The sequence below is a fragment of the Calonectris borealis genome, chromosome 1, assembly GCF_964195595.1.
Source record: "Calonectris borealis chromosome 1, bCalBor7.hap1.2, whole genome shotgun sequence".
In the NCBI taxonomy this organism is placed as follows: Eukaryota; Metazoa; Chordata; class Aves; order Procellariiformes; family Procellariidae; genus Calonectris; species Calonectris borealis.
In genome coordinates, this window is record NC_134312.1 from 75316998 (window position 1) to 75333739 (window position 16742).

At 50.5% G+C, this 16742-nt stretch overlaps 1 protein-coding gene across 4 annotated transcripts; it reads left to right on the top strand.

Moving 5' to 3' along the window:
• Window positions 1–1860: 1860 nt before the first annotated feature.
• Window positions 1861–16313, top strand: LDHB (lactate dehydrogenase B). Of its 4 annotated transcripts, none has more exons than XM_075160853.1 (8): window positions 1861–1952; window positions 4678–4809; window positions 9560–9677; window positions 10193–10366; window positions 12574–12747; window positions 14062–14179; window positions 15072–15195; window positions 15978–16313. In XM_075160853.1, exons 2-8 carry the CDS (start codon window positions 4684–4686, stop codon window positions 16143–16145), a joined length of 1002 nt encoding a protein of 333 aa, XP_075016954.1. In that variant the 5' UTR covers window positions 1861–1952; window positions 4678–4683; the 3' UTR covers window positions 16146–16313. The 4 variants fall into 4 exon arrangements, with proteins under 4 accessions (XP_075016954.1, XP_075016936.1, XP_075016961.1 ...); XM_075160835.1 differs by lacking the exon at window positions 1861–1952 and adding an exon at window positions 2200–2328; XM_075160860.1 differs by lacking the exon at window positions 1861–1952 and adding an exon at window positions 3929–4127.
• The last annotated feature ends 429 nt before the right edge of the window (window positions 16314–16742 follow it).

Below are 16742 nucleotides of genomic sequence, written 5' to 3' on the forward strand. Positions count from 1 at the left end.
TCTGGAACAATAAATAACTACGAGCAGGAAGAGGGAATAATCTTCTTTCTTCTGCCATCCTGCACCTGCCTTGTCTATTTAGATCGCAAGCGCTTCAGGGAGGGGGTTAAATACCCCATGCTTTTAACACTGCGAGCAAAACAAAGCCTGATCTAAAGGAGGGCCTAGGAGAGCTTCTGTAAGATGTGGTACATGGTCTGGTCTGCCTTTAAAAGCTTAAGATCTCGCAAATAGGAAAGTAGCATTTTCTTCTCTATTTAATTACAAATGCTACTATGATAATTGTTGTTGAACGCTTATAAGGAGGGAGACGGATCCTGTCCAAAGAAGACATAATGCAGCGGCGAACGCTTCTCACAACAGGCGCTGGCGGGACAAGCACAGCCCCTTGGTTCTGGTTCAGGAGTGAATGAACCTTGCTCTGATCCTTCCCTAACCTCTCCTGTACCTGTTCTTCTCTCTTTCTCCTTATTTTCTTAAAGTCAGCTGGGCGTGTTCCCACTTTGATTATAGAGGATGGACTTTCTTTCCCTTACATTTCATTGTGTAATTATTCTTTAACTCCAGCTCCCATTTCAGCTGTAGTTACCAAAGTCTTGAATTGATTTGCTTATAGCAAGCCGCTACCTGAAGCGCCATGTGGACGGCTTCACTCATTCCTTTCCCTCCAGGAGACCCTTTGCAATGTCAAACAAGGTAAAGAAGCAAAGTAGGTCATGGTTAGATGGTCATTTAAAGCCAGCATGAATCTGTACTGCTGCCCAGAAAAGCAGGTTTCACCCTTTCCTCACCCCTCGTGCTCGCCACCTCTCTCATGCTGGCACCAGCATTTGTTTGGCTGCTTGGTGAGCCAGAGGGAATTAATCCAGTTATTACTAACCTGGCAAAAGCCCTGGCAAAAAAATCAATAAAACCTTAAACTGGCCACAACAACAGAAAAAAAGGTAACCATAGTCTTAGACGGGAAGGGCTAGGCTCTCTGCCTAGTCTCGTTTAACCCAGTGACTTCTTTGGGAGGACTCTGGAATCTACCCTTCTGTTTTCTCTTTTGTGAGAGACTTCATCCCGTGTGATGAGGAACCTAAAGCTTTCTTTTTTTCCCCCAGTGAAACTGGAAATGTGTACAAGTCAGTGTTCCGCCTCTACTTGCTCCAGCTAGAAAGAAGTGATGTTACAGCATTAGGGGAAAATATTCTTTGCCATTCTTTCCTATTTCGCATGCGTTGGTCCTGCAGGAATTTCCACCGATCACTTCCTCCCTGTTCAGGGACAGATCGTATGCCCAGAATTTCAGTTGATCTATTCCATAGGTGTGCCTTATCATCCAATTTTTACTGTCACTTACAGTGACGGATGTGCTTATGACTTTAACACGGCACAGAACTCCACTCGCGCTCCAGGGGCTCGTTCCATAGGCCCTACATATCACAGTTTTAAAGCGATGCTCTCCCGGGAGATGGCAAAATAGTCAGGGAGAGTGGGATATGGACACGGCCGAAGCGGACGGAGGGGGAGGAGGAGCGGCTGTGGCACCGCATCAGGTTACGTTCCTTGTTCCCGCCAAAGCATTTGTGTGCGACTCCAGGCACGCCATTGTCCCGTCGGAATTTCGTCAACCCCAAAATCCAGCCGAAGTCAGCCGCAGGGCAAAAATCAGAGAGCACAGAAATCAGATGCCACAACTTGAGCAACTTTGCCCGGCTGAAGATCACGTAAAAATTACGTTTGCACAACTTTTTGCTTGCAGCGACTCCTCTGCGCGCTCCTTCTAGCCGAGCCCACGGCCCTGTTTAACACAGATCCCGCTTCCCCGCCTCGTTAGCTCATTGGGAAGACAAACTCGGAGGTGCCCGTGAGACCGCCAGTCCCTGTGGCGGCCACCACAAGAGCAGTGCCCGGCTCGCAACCTGGACGTCGGCAGAACCTCCCGCCCGCCACGGAACCGCTCCCTGGTCGGGGCTGCACGGCGCAGCGATGCGAGGGCAGCCCTGCGGGCGACGCGCCACCCCAGCCCGCCGGCGGGAGCTGCCGCTCGGCCCTGCGGCGGGCGGCCGGGGCCGGGGGCGGCGGCGAGGGGGGAGCGGGGAACGGGGGACGGGTGGGGGAGCCGGGGGCGGGGCGGCGGCACCCTGAGCCTCCGTCCTTGGCGGGGATTGAGCGCCGCGGCCACCGCCTCCCCGGTGGCGCCGGGGAACGCCCAGGAGGGCGGGGGGGGCGGCCCGGCCCCGCCCGCAGGGCCCGCCCCTTCCGCTGCGCGGCCCTGATTGCCCGAGCCCCGGGCGACAGCGGCTGTGCGCCTTTCGCCTGTGCCTGCCTTGAGCCTCGCTGGTGGGTCCGGGCAGCGCGGAGCTGGCGGGGTCCGCTCTCCGGCACGGGGCGTGCTGGAGGGTCGCCCGGCCCGGCCTTTCTTTCCCTTCCCCGGGCGGCTCGGTCCCGTCGGGGCCGGGCGCCTTCCCCCGGGGCCGGGCGCCTTCCCCCGGGGCCGGGCGCCTTCCCCCGGGGCCGGGCGCCTTCCCCCGGGGCCGGGCGCCTTCCCCCGGGGCCGGGCGCCTTCCCCCGGGGCCGGGCGCCTTCCCCCGGGGCCGGGCGCCTTCCCCCGGGGCCGGGCGCCTTCCCCCGGGGCCGGGCGCCTTCCCCCGGGGCCGGGCGCCTTCCCCCGGGGCCGGGCGCCTTCCCCCGGGGCCGGGCGCCTTCCCCCGGGGCCGGGCGCCTTCCCCCGGGGCCGGGCGCCTTCCCCCGGGGCCGGGCGCCTTCCCCCGGGGCCGGGCGCCTTCCCCCGGGGCCGGGCGCCTTCCCCCGGGGCCGGGCGCCTTCCCCCGGGGCCGGGCGCCTTCCCCCGGGGCCGGGCGCCTTCCCCCGGGGCCGGGCGCCTTCCCCCGGGGCCGGGCGCCTTCCCCCGGGGCCGGGCGCCTTCCCCCGGGGCCGGGCGCCTTCCCCCGGGGCCGGGCGCCTTCCCCCGGGGCCGGGCGCCTTCCCCCGGGGCCGGGCGCCTTCCCCCGGGGCCGGGCGCCTTCCCCCGGGGCCGGGCGCCTTCCCCCGGGGCCGGGCGCCTTCCCCCGGGGCCGGGCGCCTTCCCCCGGGGCCGGGCGCCTTCCCCCGGGGCCGGGCGCCTTCCCCCGGGGCCGGGCGCCTTCCCCCGGGGCCGGGCGCCTTCCCCCGGGGCCGGGCGCCTTCCCCCGGGGCCGGGCGCCTTCCCCCGGGGCCGGGCGCCTTCCCCCGGGGCCGGGCGCCTTCCCCCGGGGCCGGGCGCCTTCCCCCGGGGCCGGGCGCCTTCCCCCGGGGCCGGGCGCCTTCCCCCGGGGCCGGGCGCCTTCCCCCGGGGCCGGGCGCCTTCCCCCGGGGCCGGGCGCCTTCCCCCGGGGCCGGGCGCCTTCCCCCGGGGCCGGGCGCCTTCCCCCGGGGCCGGGCGCCTTCCCCCGGGGCCGGGCGCCTTCCCCCGGGGCCGGGCGCCTTCCCCCGGGGCCGGGCGCCTTCCCCCGGGGCCGGGCGCCTTCCCCCGGGGCCGGGCGCCTTCCCCCGGGGCCGGGCGCCTTCCCCCGGGGCCGGGCGCCTTCCCCCGGGGCCGGGCGCCTTCCCCCGGGGCCGGGCGCCTTCCCCCGGGGCCGGGCGCCTTCCCCCGGGGCCGGGCGCCTTCCCCCGGGGCCGGGCGCCTTCCCCCGGGGCCGGGCGCCTTCCCCCGGGGCCGGGCGCCTTCCCCCGGGGCCGGGCGCCTTCCCCCGGGGCCGGGCGCCTTCCCCCGGGGCCGGGCGCCTTCCCCCGGGGCCGGGCGCCTTCCCCCGGGGCCGGGCGCCTTCCCCCGGGGCCGGGCGCCTTCCCCCGGGGCCGGGCGCCTTCCCCCGGGGCCGGGCGCCTTCCCCCGGGGCCGGGCGCCTTCCCCCGGGGCCGGGCGCCCCTGCGTGGCGGCCGGATGGTGTCTGGGGCGGGGGGCGCTGGCGGCGGTGGAGCACGGGTGGGATGCGGAGGCCGGTGGCCGGAGCCAAGCTGTGGGTCCTGACGGTTTGGGTGGGAGGGCGGCTCCTGGCCGAGCCCCCGGCCGCGCGCGGCGAGCCGTTGGGTGACCTCGTGCTGCCTGTACCGGCCCCTCGCTGGTCTGCGGCTGCCGGGGCGAGGGCGGAACCCCCGGCTCGGTGAGGGAGAGGGGGATGTGGGGTAGGGGAAGGTGGGAGGCACCGCGCGGGGAGCCTCGGGGCCGAACGGGAGCGGGCTGGGGAAACCCCAGCAGGCTCACTGCTCCCGGCTGGTTCGTGGTTGGGTGGCCGGTCCCAGGGCCCCGCCGGGCGCTGTGAGGGGAGGTGGGCGCCAAAGAGCCCTTAATGCGGAAGGTGTTTCTGCGTTCTGCGGGGAGGCTCTGGAGACTCTGCGAGCAGAAGGGGTTCTGTGACGTGCCGTCACAGCCGCCTCTGCCCCCCCGCAGCCCCGCGCTGGGCGCCAGCGGGTGCAGGGAGGGGTGGGAGCCAGAGCCTTGCGGCCCAGGAGGGGCGGGGGGGCGGGTAGCGCCTGAGGTGGAGGGAGCCCTGTGAACAAGGCAGCTGCCTGGTGCAAACCGCCGTCAGCAGCGACTCGCAGCACTTCCATCGGCAAGTGTCCGGCTGTGGCCGGTGACCCCTTCAGTTCAGAGCGTGCGTTTTGGTTCGCTCTGGCTTGCTTTGAGCCAAACCTCTCTGTCCTTCCTTGCAGAACGCCATGGCCACTCTCAAGGAGAAGCTGATGACCCCCATTGCTGCGGGAATCACGGTCCCGAACAACAAGATAACTGTTGTGGGGGTTGGACAGGTTGGGATGGCCAGTGCTATCAGCATCCTTGGAAAGGTACGGCTCAAGGACGTGGTGTTCAAGTTCCCCCTGCTGTAATGTTCCGCACCCCCTGTTTGTCGTAGCAAATGGTGGGAAATGTGGTAGGTTAGTACAGGAATGAATCATTTGCAGTTCGGGTAAGCAAGCGGTGACCTACACTGTTCATGCAAGGCTGATCTCCCCATTCAGTTTCTGCTTGTTCTCTCGCCTTTCCATCTGTGCTTGGCAATAAATCTCTCATTAGGCAGAGTTGTTTTGCAGGCTGCTGGGAAAATGTAGCGAGCAATGGCTCTGAAGGCCCTGGCAAACTCTTCTTTCTCTTCTTAAATTTCTTTCTCTTCCGCAACAAGGCTGGAGTTTGCTTGGTGGGAGAGCTCTGCTGGGCAAAGAATGCAGACAGAGCGGAAATCTGTGTCAAATAGGGGCCAAGAATCAGAAGTGTGCATGTTTGCTTTTTATGCTTTCAATGCATATGTGCTGCAATAACTGAAAATCCTGCTGTCTCCTTCAGTAGGCTTCTGTATTTCTCTTAAGCCCTTATTGCTTGGTTATGTGACTTTATTGTTTCCAGAGAGGTTTTAGCTAGTTTTCCAAAAACTGAAAATCGAGGGCTAGACTTGGAGGTTATTCTGACTTTTCCTGTTACTGGTTTCTGGGCTTTTTTAGGCAAATCTCATGTTGCAGTCTTTGAGCAAAGCAAAGGCTTGTTATGCAATAAGGATCTTTTGTACTTTGCCCTGTGTTTTTAGAGAATGTTGTGAATGAGTTAAATTTGATTCCTCTCCTACTCTTTTTGGAAAAGACAAATGGGCGCTGCAGATCTTTTTTAAGAGAAGGCATAAGCAGGTATGCCCTACCCACTTGGCAGGGGCAGATCTTAAAGCAAGTAGCTCACAGTGAGATCAAAAAGTCTTGCACGTGCTCCTAAACTAGCTGTATTTTATTTGGAGGTGATCCTTCCTCTACCTATTACCTTGAGGATGCCTGTTTTAAAGGACAGGGTTTTTAATCCTTAAAAAGAATTTTTAAGGGTTTTCACTGGCTGATATTCATGAGCCTTGTGAGCAAGAAGAACTGGCCGTAAGAAAAGGCCACAGCAAAAAACTTAAGTACTGATGTGAAAGTAACAAGTAGTTTTTAAAACTGTATAATGAAAGGAGAAATGTAATGGAAAGACAATGACAGCTCATTTTGGGGTTTTAGATTTATATTTTTTAAGCAAACGTTTGCCTCTTGTGGTCTGAACTACTTTGTTTCTGAAGGAGTACTGTAACCTGTAAGGCTGGCAGCGAGGGAGTCAGGTGAAGTTACTGTGAACTTCACTACAAGCCAGCACTCATCTGTGTTGACTGTGCTGCTCTAAGCAGGGTCAAATTGTGCTTTCAGAAATGCAGGCACAAAGTTTTACGGGTAATGAGTTGATGCACCAAACCCAGAGCGAAAACTGGTTTAAACTTTTTCACGCTTGGAGTATGGCATGCAGTTTATTTCAGCCAGGCTTCTGCTCTCTCTTACTCTCTCTCACAAGTATAAGCTGCAGTATAAAACATTTTTGTAACAAAACCATCTGATTCTTGTCACTGAATTAGCCACAAAGATGTGGCTTTGACTTGTACAAGGCGGTTGGCTCCCCGAGATGTCTTTTTGTTGAACCATGACATAAAATTTTGGTCTTAATTTCCCATACTTTAATGTGTAGATTCAGTTGATCAGTTGAGTTTTAGATGGCTTTGAATTTTATAAAATTAAACAGTGTGATAATACTAACTTCAGTTTACTGGTGTTGTATTTAGTACGAATTTGAATGACACTAAAATGTCTGTGTTGGTTATTTTTAGCTCCCTCTCAGTTAGAAACAAGTCACTTGATGTTGCCATCCTGTTTTAGAAATGGGAACATCTCCACAGTCACAGGTCAGCTGATTTCAATGAGAATATTTTAAGCTGTGTTAGGTGATTGTGTAGACTTCATTCCTGTGTGTGCTGATAATGAGGTGAATTCTTCTCTGGGCCACACTGGTGCAGATTCATTAAATTAGTCATTGGAGTTACTCCAGGTGCTCTTCTGTTCAGTGAGGACTGGCTCTGTGAACCTGCTGAGTCTGGTGAATATTGGTTGCAAGGCCTAGACTAAAAGTCCCATATTGTTAGGCTGCGTGTATAAATCTACCTGTAATCACACATGTGCACACATAACTTTTTCAAAATCTGATTACACCAACTTCTTCGTTTAACACCAGTGACTTCAGGGGAGGATGCTTTTTCATAATGTTTAAAAAACTGAGACTTCAGTTTTACCCTGCAGACTATATTGAGAACAGAGCAAGTGCAGATAGAGATTCTTATGGTTTTCCTTCAGCAGTTGATCAAATCAGTTGTGAAAGGAAACAATGCAGAAAAGCAGTAAGCTCTAACATGATTTCGGATGAAATGAAAAACTTAAATATGCCTGCCTGGTTGGAATAAGTATCTTTTTCCACAGGAAAAATAGCGCATATTGTTGCTGCATGTTTAAAGTAGTCTAGTTGATGCTAATAATTAATATCTCCATGTGAAGTAAGGAGTGTTACCTTTTTATATAAGAGTAGACAAAGAAGCTTGTTTGCAGTACTATTTTCAATAGCATAAAAATGGCTTAGCTGCTTTCAAATGGGGTATGGATACCTAGGGAAATAGAGAGGAGTAGTAATTTGAATCTCAGTATAACTTGCTGAATGATAAGCCTTTAAGTATAGTAGAATTTACAAGGGTAATGAACACTTCTGTCAAAAGGCAGTAAAACTTTGCATTATATTATTATATATATATTGCCCAGCCAGCACGGGTTCATGGAAGGCAGGTCCTGCTTGACCAACCTGATCTCCTTCTATGACCAGGTGACCCGCCTGGTGGATGAGGGAAAGGCAGTGGATGTGGTCTGCCTGGACTTCAGTAAAGCCTTTGACACTGTCTCCCACAGCATTCTCCTAGAGAAGCTGGCGGCTCACGGCTTAGACAGGTGCACTCTTCTCTGGGTAAAAAACCGGCTGGACGGCCGGGCCCAGAGAGTTGTGGTCAACGGAGTTAAATCCAGTTGGCGGCCGGTCACGAGCGGTGTTCCCCAGGGCTCAGTACTGGGGCCGGTCCTGTTCAATATCTTAATCAACGATCTGGATGAGGGGATCGAGTGCTCCCTCAGTAAGTGTGCAGATGACGCCAAGTTGGGCGGGAGTGTTGATCTGCTGGAGGGTAGGAAGGCCCTGCAGAGGGACCTGGACAGGCTGGATCGATGGGCTGAGGCCAACTGTATGAGGTTCAACAAGGCCAAGTGCCGGGTCCTGCACTTCGGCCACAACCACCCCAGGCAACGCTACAGGCTTGGGGAAGAATGGCTGGAAAGCTGCCCAGAGGAAAAGGACCTGGGGGTGCTGGTTGACAGCCGGCTGAACATGAGCCGGCAGTGTGCCCAGGTGGCCAAGAAGGCCAACGGCATCCTGGCCTGTATTAGGAATAGTGTGGCCAGCAGGAGCAGGGAGGTGATCGTGCCCCTGTACTCGGCACTGGTGAGGCCGCACCTCGAATACTGTGTTCAGTTTTGGGCCCCTCACTACAAGAAGGACATGGAGGTGCTGGAGCGTGTCCAGAGGAGGGCAACGAAGCTGGTGAAGGGCCTGGAGCACAAGTCTTATGAGGAGCGGCTGAGGGAACTGGGGTTGTTTAGCCTGGAGAAGAGGAGGCTGAGGGGAGACCTCATCGTGCTCTACAACTACCTGAAAGGAGGTTGTAGCGAGGTGGGTGTTGGTCTCTTCTCCCAAGTAACTAGCGACAGGACGGGAGGAAATGGCCTCAAGTTGTGCCAAGGGAGGTTTAGGCTGGACATTAGGAGAAATTTCTTTACTGAAAGAGTGGTCAGGCCTTGGAACAGGCTGCCCAGGGAAGTGGTGGAGTCACCATCCCTGGAAGTATTTAAAAGACGTGTAGATGAGGCCCTTAGGGACATGGTGTAGTGGGCATGGTGTGTTGGGTTGACGGTTGGACACAATGATCTTAGAGGTCTCTTCCAACCTTAATGATTCTATGATTCTATGGCAGAATGCCTTTTTCTTCCACCCCCAAATTTCACTGTTTCCCTGCTCTGAGACTATATGTCATTATCTCCCAACTTAACCTGTCTGGACAGCAAGCATATGTGGCTAGATCTGTTCTGCAAAGTAAGTATAATGTAGTAGCTCTAGTGGAGAAAAAATAGGTAAAGAATCTGTTTCCTCTTGTTACTATTTTTAGTATTGAGGAAAATAAGTCTGTTCCCGTTCTACTTTTTGCAAAATGAATTGGTTGAAGGAATGTTATAAGAGAATACTTGTTTGATAACTATGTAGTGTGTTGTATTAGGTATTTAAATATTTAAAATAGGCCTATTTGCTGGATGGATTTAGAGGGTTTCTTAAGACTCTGAACGATGCAACCCTTTTCCTGAGGTAGGAACTAAATCATGAAGTGCCTTACTAGCAGAGGGTTAGCTGTGCACTCAGAGTCCTCACAAATAATACAATTTTTGGAAAGTCTGAACAAGTTTTGTGAAGCTGTGCTGTAGTAGCCTCTGACTTTGTTACTGTGAGATACATCAGAACACCAAGATAGTGCTGTCCTACTGGCTTACCTTTGGAGAAGAGATGCTTTCAGATGTGTTACGTGTTACTTTGAGATGTAATATAGCTCAGCGCAGGAGTGACTTCAAAATGCAAGTTAACTGCGTGATTGACTCCTTCAAATTTTGTTGTTTTCAGGGTCTTTGTGATGAGCTTGCTCTGGTTGACGTTTTGGAAGACAAACTAAAAGGAGAAATGATGGATCTACAGCACGGGAGCTTGTTCCTTCACACTCACAAGATTGTGGCGGACAAAGGTGAACCTCGGTTTCTTTTATGTAATACTGATATTCTGTGAATTTGCTTAATAGTGGAGCATTAGTGGTGTAATCCTGAAGAACTCTAAGGATTTGGCATTGAAAAATTGAAGTGTATGAATTGGGGTGAAAGTTCAGGTGAACAACATAACAACAGGAGTGGCTCTTAATCTGGGCTTTCTCTTTCATCTCTAATGGCCCCTCTACAGTTCTGGGCTTGTTGAGTAAACTTGATTTTAGGGAAGCTCTAGTACCTCTTTGATGTAGAAGAAATAGTAGTGTTGTTTGGATAGTGGAAAAGAGGTTCAGGGGTTGAGTGTACTCTCGAGACCCACGTATTAATATATCAGGACAATGTAAGAGGTGGTGCTGGCTTTAATATCGATGTCTCATGTTGTTTGGGTTTGAATGTATCACGGTGGAGAAGCTACCCGTAATACCTGTATGAACACAATGCTATCGAAATTAGTGGTAAGTCTATCTAACGCATTCTTCTCCCCCATGCTCTGTTGTAGACTATGCTGTCACAGCCAACTCCAAGATTGTGGTAGTAACTGCAGGGGTTCGTCAGCAAGAGGGGGAGAGTCGTCTCAACCTGGTTCAGAGGAATGTGAATGTCTTCAAATTCATCGTTCCGCAGATCGTCAAATACAGCCCCAACTGCACCATCCTGGTGGTTTCCAACCCAGGTAGGGCAGTCTTGCCTAGAACACGTACAAATTCTGTTTGCCAGAGAACTAGTGGTTTATTTTATCAGTCTTCTCAACTACGAATTGCATGTTGAAAATCAGTAGCTTTGTGTGGACAGCTGCCATGTAGTTGCTAACAGCAGAATACAAACAAATACTCTGGACTTTCTGATGCTCTCTTTATTGAGAACTTCTCATGGTGTCCATATTGTAAAAGCATGCCTCCTGGTAAATCCTTCAGTTCTTTACATGCTTTGGCTTAAGCAGGAGGTAGTTTAAAAATCTTACCGCTAAAGCCGACATCCGTTTTGGTTTTAAATTGTTTGTAAATCATAACTTTCTTTTGTGTCTGGATATGCTATGGCCATTTTTCAGGATGAAGAACTTACCCTGTAGTCCTGGCTATACTTTCAGGAACAAGAATTTGTATGCTGAAGCCTATGGTGGGGGAAAGGCCAACTGTACTACATAGTTCAGTTAGATTACAAAAGACTTAGTTAAACTGTGTGTGTATTTGTGTGCTCGCTTGCAAGCATCTTGTTGCACTGGGACAGCTCGGATGTTGGGATGTCTAAAGCTGACTGTAAACATTCTGATATGCTTTGTAGGTTGTCTCTGTATGGCTGCCTTTGCTTGATTCCACATCTGAGCGAAGCCATTACTACAGAGCCCTGACAATGAAGTGACACTGCTTTTAAAGATAACTTGGCAGAGTCAAAGCAGTGCATATAAAGCTAGCAACTCAGCTGGTGGCTGAGTAATTAGCTGGTGTACAATTAGTACTACTGAATACTAGTGTACTGAGCAAGTGGCTACTGTGCAAGTACAATAACTTAGGGCAATTTTAAACGCTTATCTAAAAATCTAACTGAGGCAAAGATCAAATTGTTCTTGTTCTAGCAAGGCTGAAGTCGAACTATAGACTTCTCTCCAGTAGAGCAGCTGCAGGAGGAGAATTGTGTGTTGCTTTTTCAGCATTATTTTTGTAATGCTTTGTTTTCTTAATGTGTGGAATTTTGTGAACTGGTCCTATATAGTGGAAGGTACTGTGAGCCCATTAGAAGGGACTTCAGGGACGCCGGAGCATCAGGAGTGTCTGCTGCATGTGTGGTGGTGTGTGACCTTGATGTCCTTCCCTGTATAACTTCCCCTGATCTGTCTGGGCTCTAGCTCAGATAGCATTGTTTGCAGCCTGTCCTGAGTGGAAGACCCCACTGTGGGCAAACAATGAGGTGACAAAGCAGCACTCAGAAAGTCTGGGTGCATGTCTTGGCACCTGACTTGAGAGCCAGACTGTCCAGAGCAAATGTAGCTGTTTGATAGGGAGGTGCTCTGCAGTCTGTACAGATTAATGTGATCTCGGCAGGAAGTGCCTCAACTGAAGCCGTAGGGAAATGATGCCTGACGAGCATGCCACTTGTAACAGCAAGGTGTGAATTGTACTGAGATGATGACATGCTTTCGGTGCCTGAGCAGAGCAAATGATGTAGTTCAGATCTATAGACGCAAATATATTCCCTCCTGAGAACTGGCTGGCTTTTGAGAGTTTTGGAGCCATAATTAATTGTTGCAGCCTGTTGATTATTGTTCTGTTGGATTAGAGTTTTTCCTCTCTGCTCACATATTCTTTCTCTGCTCCAACTTAGGTTTGGTTTTTTTTCTAAAATTGTATTTTTTGGAGCCACATGCAGCCAAAGCATAGAGCTCATCTGGCTTTTCATGCTGCAGAGGTAATTAGTGCAGAAACTGCACAAACCCGTTTAAGAAAGGAACCTGAAGTGGTTACTGACTAGAAGCCGAGCATGTAAATCTCAAACATGTTTCATTTTCAATTGCTCTACCTCTTATTGTGATGATGAAGTGGAAGGTAACATTACTTTGGGAAACTGCTTGAATGTTTTAGCCGTATGAAGAGTTCAGTCCCAATTTTGGATGTTCTAGGGGTTTAGCTGTGACAAAAAAAGTGCCTCCAACTTTAGCTGGTGCGATACTGATCTCCAAAGACCTTCCTCAATTTTTTGAACAGTAGCTAGACAGGTCCTAAATTTCGAGCAGTCAGACCCCAAATAGTCAGACCTAAAATACTGTGACCAACGAGCCCAACTGTGTTTTGAGTCCTCCTGATTGCCTCCAGCAAAGACCTTGTTGGAGCGTTCTTCTTGGTGTATGTGAATGGTTTCACTGACTGTGCGTGTTCTCCTTTTCAGTGGATATATTAACCTATGTCACATGGAAGCTGAGTGGCCTGCCAAAACACCGTGTGATTGGAAGTGGCTGCAATCTAGACACAGCTAGATTTCGCTACCTGATGGCTGAGAGACTTGGTATCCACCCAGCCAGCTGCCATGGCTGGATCTTGGGAGAACATGGTGACTCTAGTGGTAAGGAGCAGTTCGGACCTCCCTGGGCGTAAGCAGTACAGTGGTGTTAGAGGCTGAGGCCTCAGGGATGTTACAAACCCCTGAAAGAACCAATGCAGCTGAGGTCGAGTAACTAGCACGTTGCTCTGTTTTTATGAAGATTAGAGTTGAGACAAGTCCAGGAAATGTAGCTACGCATTTTTAATAAAAGTGGTTGTGGCTGCATGATTAAACCCTGAACTGAGAAGGCCAATTTTGTTAGCTAAAGTTGGGTCCTAGAGGCTACAGCTTACTACTTGTGTTTATCCTCAGTTTTTGGAGTATCATAACATAGTCTGTAGCACGGTTCTCATCTGAAAGCAATACTAGCTCTTGTTAGGTCAATGGCAGAGCTTGTTGCAAGTACTAGAAAAAGATAGCAATCCAGATTCAGGCTAACAAAATCATCCCCTACCTTATCTTGTGACTTTTCTCCATGCTGTTTAAAAGAGAAGGTGGTTTTAAAACCATGTGAAATCAAAGCAGCTTATTTGTCTTAATTCAGTTTGTGTATTTCCCATCTGAAATGATGCAGCCGAACATCTGTGTAGATCGGTACTGCTTTATATTTTAGTGCTGTGTATTTCTAAGGGAACCACATCTTCAATGTCCCATTGCATTTGATCAGAGTACAGTGTCTGATCAACAGCAGTACTTACTGAAACCAGCCCCAACACTGTAATGAAAGCAGAGCTTGGCTGAGCATGCACAGAGCTCATCTTGCTTCGGTGTTACAGCTGGTTTTGCTTTGAAGTAACTAAAATTTCCTAGTTACTTCACAGGAACAGAGAATGAATCTGCCTGTAAGCTTCCAGTATGAAGGGAGGTGTGCAGATTCCTCTCTTGATATTCTAAGTTTGCACATTGCTACCCCGTTCTTCAGGGAAATAAGAGGAGAATTCTTGAAGGCTATTCCTAATACTGATGAATGGGCCAGCAAGTACATACTTGCTGCAATTTTTGAGTAAGATTAGTTTTAAAAGGCTGAACAGCTGCGATGTGCCTTTTTGCTAGAATTTGAGGTTTCTGACTGTTGGCTGCGTACACCTTTCAGGGACTGAAGGTTCTGTTGTTCATGTGTTGTGCTTGACTTATTGAAGTGTCAGTACTAAGAGAGTCTCATATTTGGCGCCCAGAGTTCACAGAATTAACTGTAGTTAAAGGAAAACTTGAAGTCTGCCTCAAACATTATTGGGGTTCTGGCTACTACTACGTTGTTTCCAGTTATCTTAGATAGGAAAAGTGGAGGGGGAGTCGCTGAGTACTATTGAAACTTATGTCCCCTCTCTGTTACAGTGGCTGTTTGGAGCGGAGTTAATGTGGCAGGCGTTTCTCTCCAGGAGCTGAATCCTGCCATGGGAACTGACAAAGATGCCGAGAACTGGAAGGATGTCCACAAGCAAGTGGTTGAAAGGTACAGGGACTTGAGGAATAAGGTGGATATATGTGATGCTGAAAGTAGCTGAGGTCTGCACGTTGCCTCCTTGTCACTGCCTCTCCATTCTGCTGCAGCTTTTGTGCCCTTTTGTTTAGAGGGTTGCATGAGCAATGGGACTACTGGTTTAAACACGGACATGCAGGATTTCAGTTGGTGAGCTTTGTTATCCTGCAGCAAGACAAGCCATTGCATAACATGTCCCCTTCAGTACTGCAGCGCTTAGTTGTGTGCACTTGTTTTCTCACAGGTAGCTTCTTAAATGGTTAACTTTTTGTTCAAAGGGCACAAGATTCTAGGAAGAGGTGGTATGTGTCTGTGACCAGAGCGTTGGAGTTGATTTGGGGAAAACTCTGTTTGTTGATCTAGGGAAATTTGTCTAGAGGTAACTATAAATGTTGCTAAATCCCTTGTGAAATAAGGACTATACTGGTATAAAGTATATGCAGATGTTGGCTAAAAAAAATTGGGATGTGTGTAGGTGGCGCATGGCTTTGACTCTAAATGTTTACCTGTTCCAAATGCACTCAGAATGATTGTGCCACTGACTTCAGTAGAGGACTTGTGCAGTTGCAGGTGTCTGTTTTTACTACCTAACACTAAGAACTCTTCCTGGATGGAAGCTTTCAGCTAATCCTGTGAGAACAATAGGGCTTCTTTATTATACATATGGGATAATGTAGTCTTTATGCTTTATCCTCTAATGCTGAAATACATGACTCTTACTTTGAGGTTTTAATTCCAAAACTTAGTGTGTGTCACAGGAGTTTCAGACTTTTTAAGATGGGAAACGTTCATTCATCTTAAGACTTAGCACTCAGACAGTGTCTTGAAGACATCCTAATGCAACTGTATTTCAATATTTCCTTAGTGCCTATGAGGTGATCAGACTGAAGGGATACACCAACTGGGCCATCGGCCTTAGCGTTGCTGAACTCTGTGAGACCATGCTGAAGAACTTGTACCGGGTTCATTCAGTCTCAACACTGGTAAAGGTAAGAAGTGGTGGCTAATTGGATGCTCTAGTTCATTTTGTGGTGATGGGAAGGCTAGTTAGTGTCAATTAGCAAGGTGCTGAACAGAGGAAGCTTTGTAAAATACTACTTTGAACTTTAAATGGGAGCTTACTGTTGCAATTTTTTCTAGTCTGACCTCTTAGCCTACCCTTCTCGCAAGTATGGAGCTGAAACTAAGTTCTCTGGACTCTACCCAATGTTGTGCTACCCTTGTGTAAAGTTTGCCATGTGAAGTCGTGCAGATTCATTAAAAGGAAGCTGCAGTGCAAAACTGGAAAGCTTCCCGGAGGCCCAGCTGCAATTCCAGGAACTACTGCCTAGCGAAGGTGCTAGGGAGGAGAGCTGTGTCCTCCTATAGCTGGTGTAACTGGCTGCATCTAGTCTGCACCAGCTGTATAACCTCTGGTGCAGCAAGGACTCTGAGCCGGCTGAACTTGCCGCTCCCTCTACAGTCGGAAAAAAGGCCTGCCCTAATCCTGTGTCTCTGAGTTTTTGTCTCCTACTTGCTGTACAGAAGTAAGTGAGGGGTTTGGAGGTGGGGTTTCGGAAACCAGCCATCTCGGTATTGCCAATCACTTGGTCTAAAACAGCTTTGTGCTTTTTATTTTCCTCAAATACATTGTGACTGGAAATTGAATTTTCTGCAGGCTTCAAAATGATAAGGTCTTAAGCTCAGCTCTCGAAGGCTTCCTGCTAGATAAACTAAAAGCAGATCTGGGGTGATGGGTTCCTGTCTGAGTGCTGTCTTTTGTTTGTGGCAGGGCATGTATGGCATTGAGAATGATGTCTTTTTGAGCATTCCTGCTGTCTTAAGTGCCTCTGGATTGACAAGTGTCATCAACCAAAAGCTGAAGGATGATGAGGTGGCTCAGCTGAAGAAGAGTGCGGATACGTTGTGGCACATCCAGAAGGATCTCAAAGATCTGTAACTCATGAATGTTAGATTCCAGCAGTAGAAAAAGAGCATGTTGTGTGCAAATGTGGACTCCACTCACTCTACATCTCTATGGTTAACATATAGCGCTCTTCCAGACTGTCCAGACTTAGCCTTGCTGTAACGCACAGACCTTATGAACAAATAAAGCAATGTTCAGGCATGCTTTGTGGTCCTAGTGGTTTGTTTTCAGTATTTAAATTATCTAGCTTATTTTGGCATTCTCCTTTAATGTTTGCCACAGACTACATGGAAGTGTAAGACACACATGTCCTTTCAAAGGGTTAGAAACAATGTAGTAATCACCTGTGGTGCGATTTCACTAACACAACCTTACCGGAAGCCTTTTCTGTATGATTTTAGTTTCAGTCCAGATGCTGATTAAGTGTAGTTTATTCCCAAACTTGTTTCTGATACGGTACTTCCTGTGTTTTTTTTTTTGCTGATGGGTAGAGGAAATGGAATGGGGATTTGCCTCTAGGGCCACCTGCCAAAAATATGCCAGCATTAAGATTCTGTATGGTGCTGGCCTAGAAAAAGGGTCCTGTAGATCCTTGGTGTTTAGTTATTGGTCTTTAGTTTTCGTGATGTT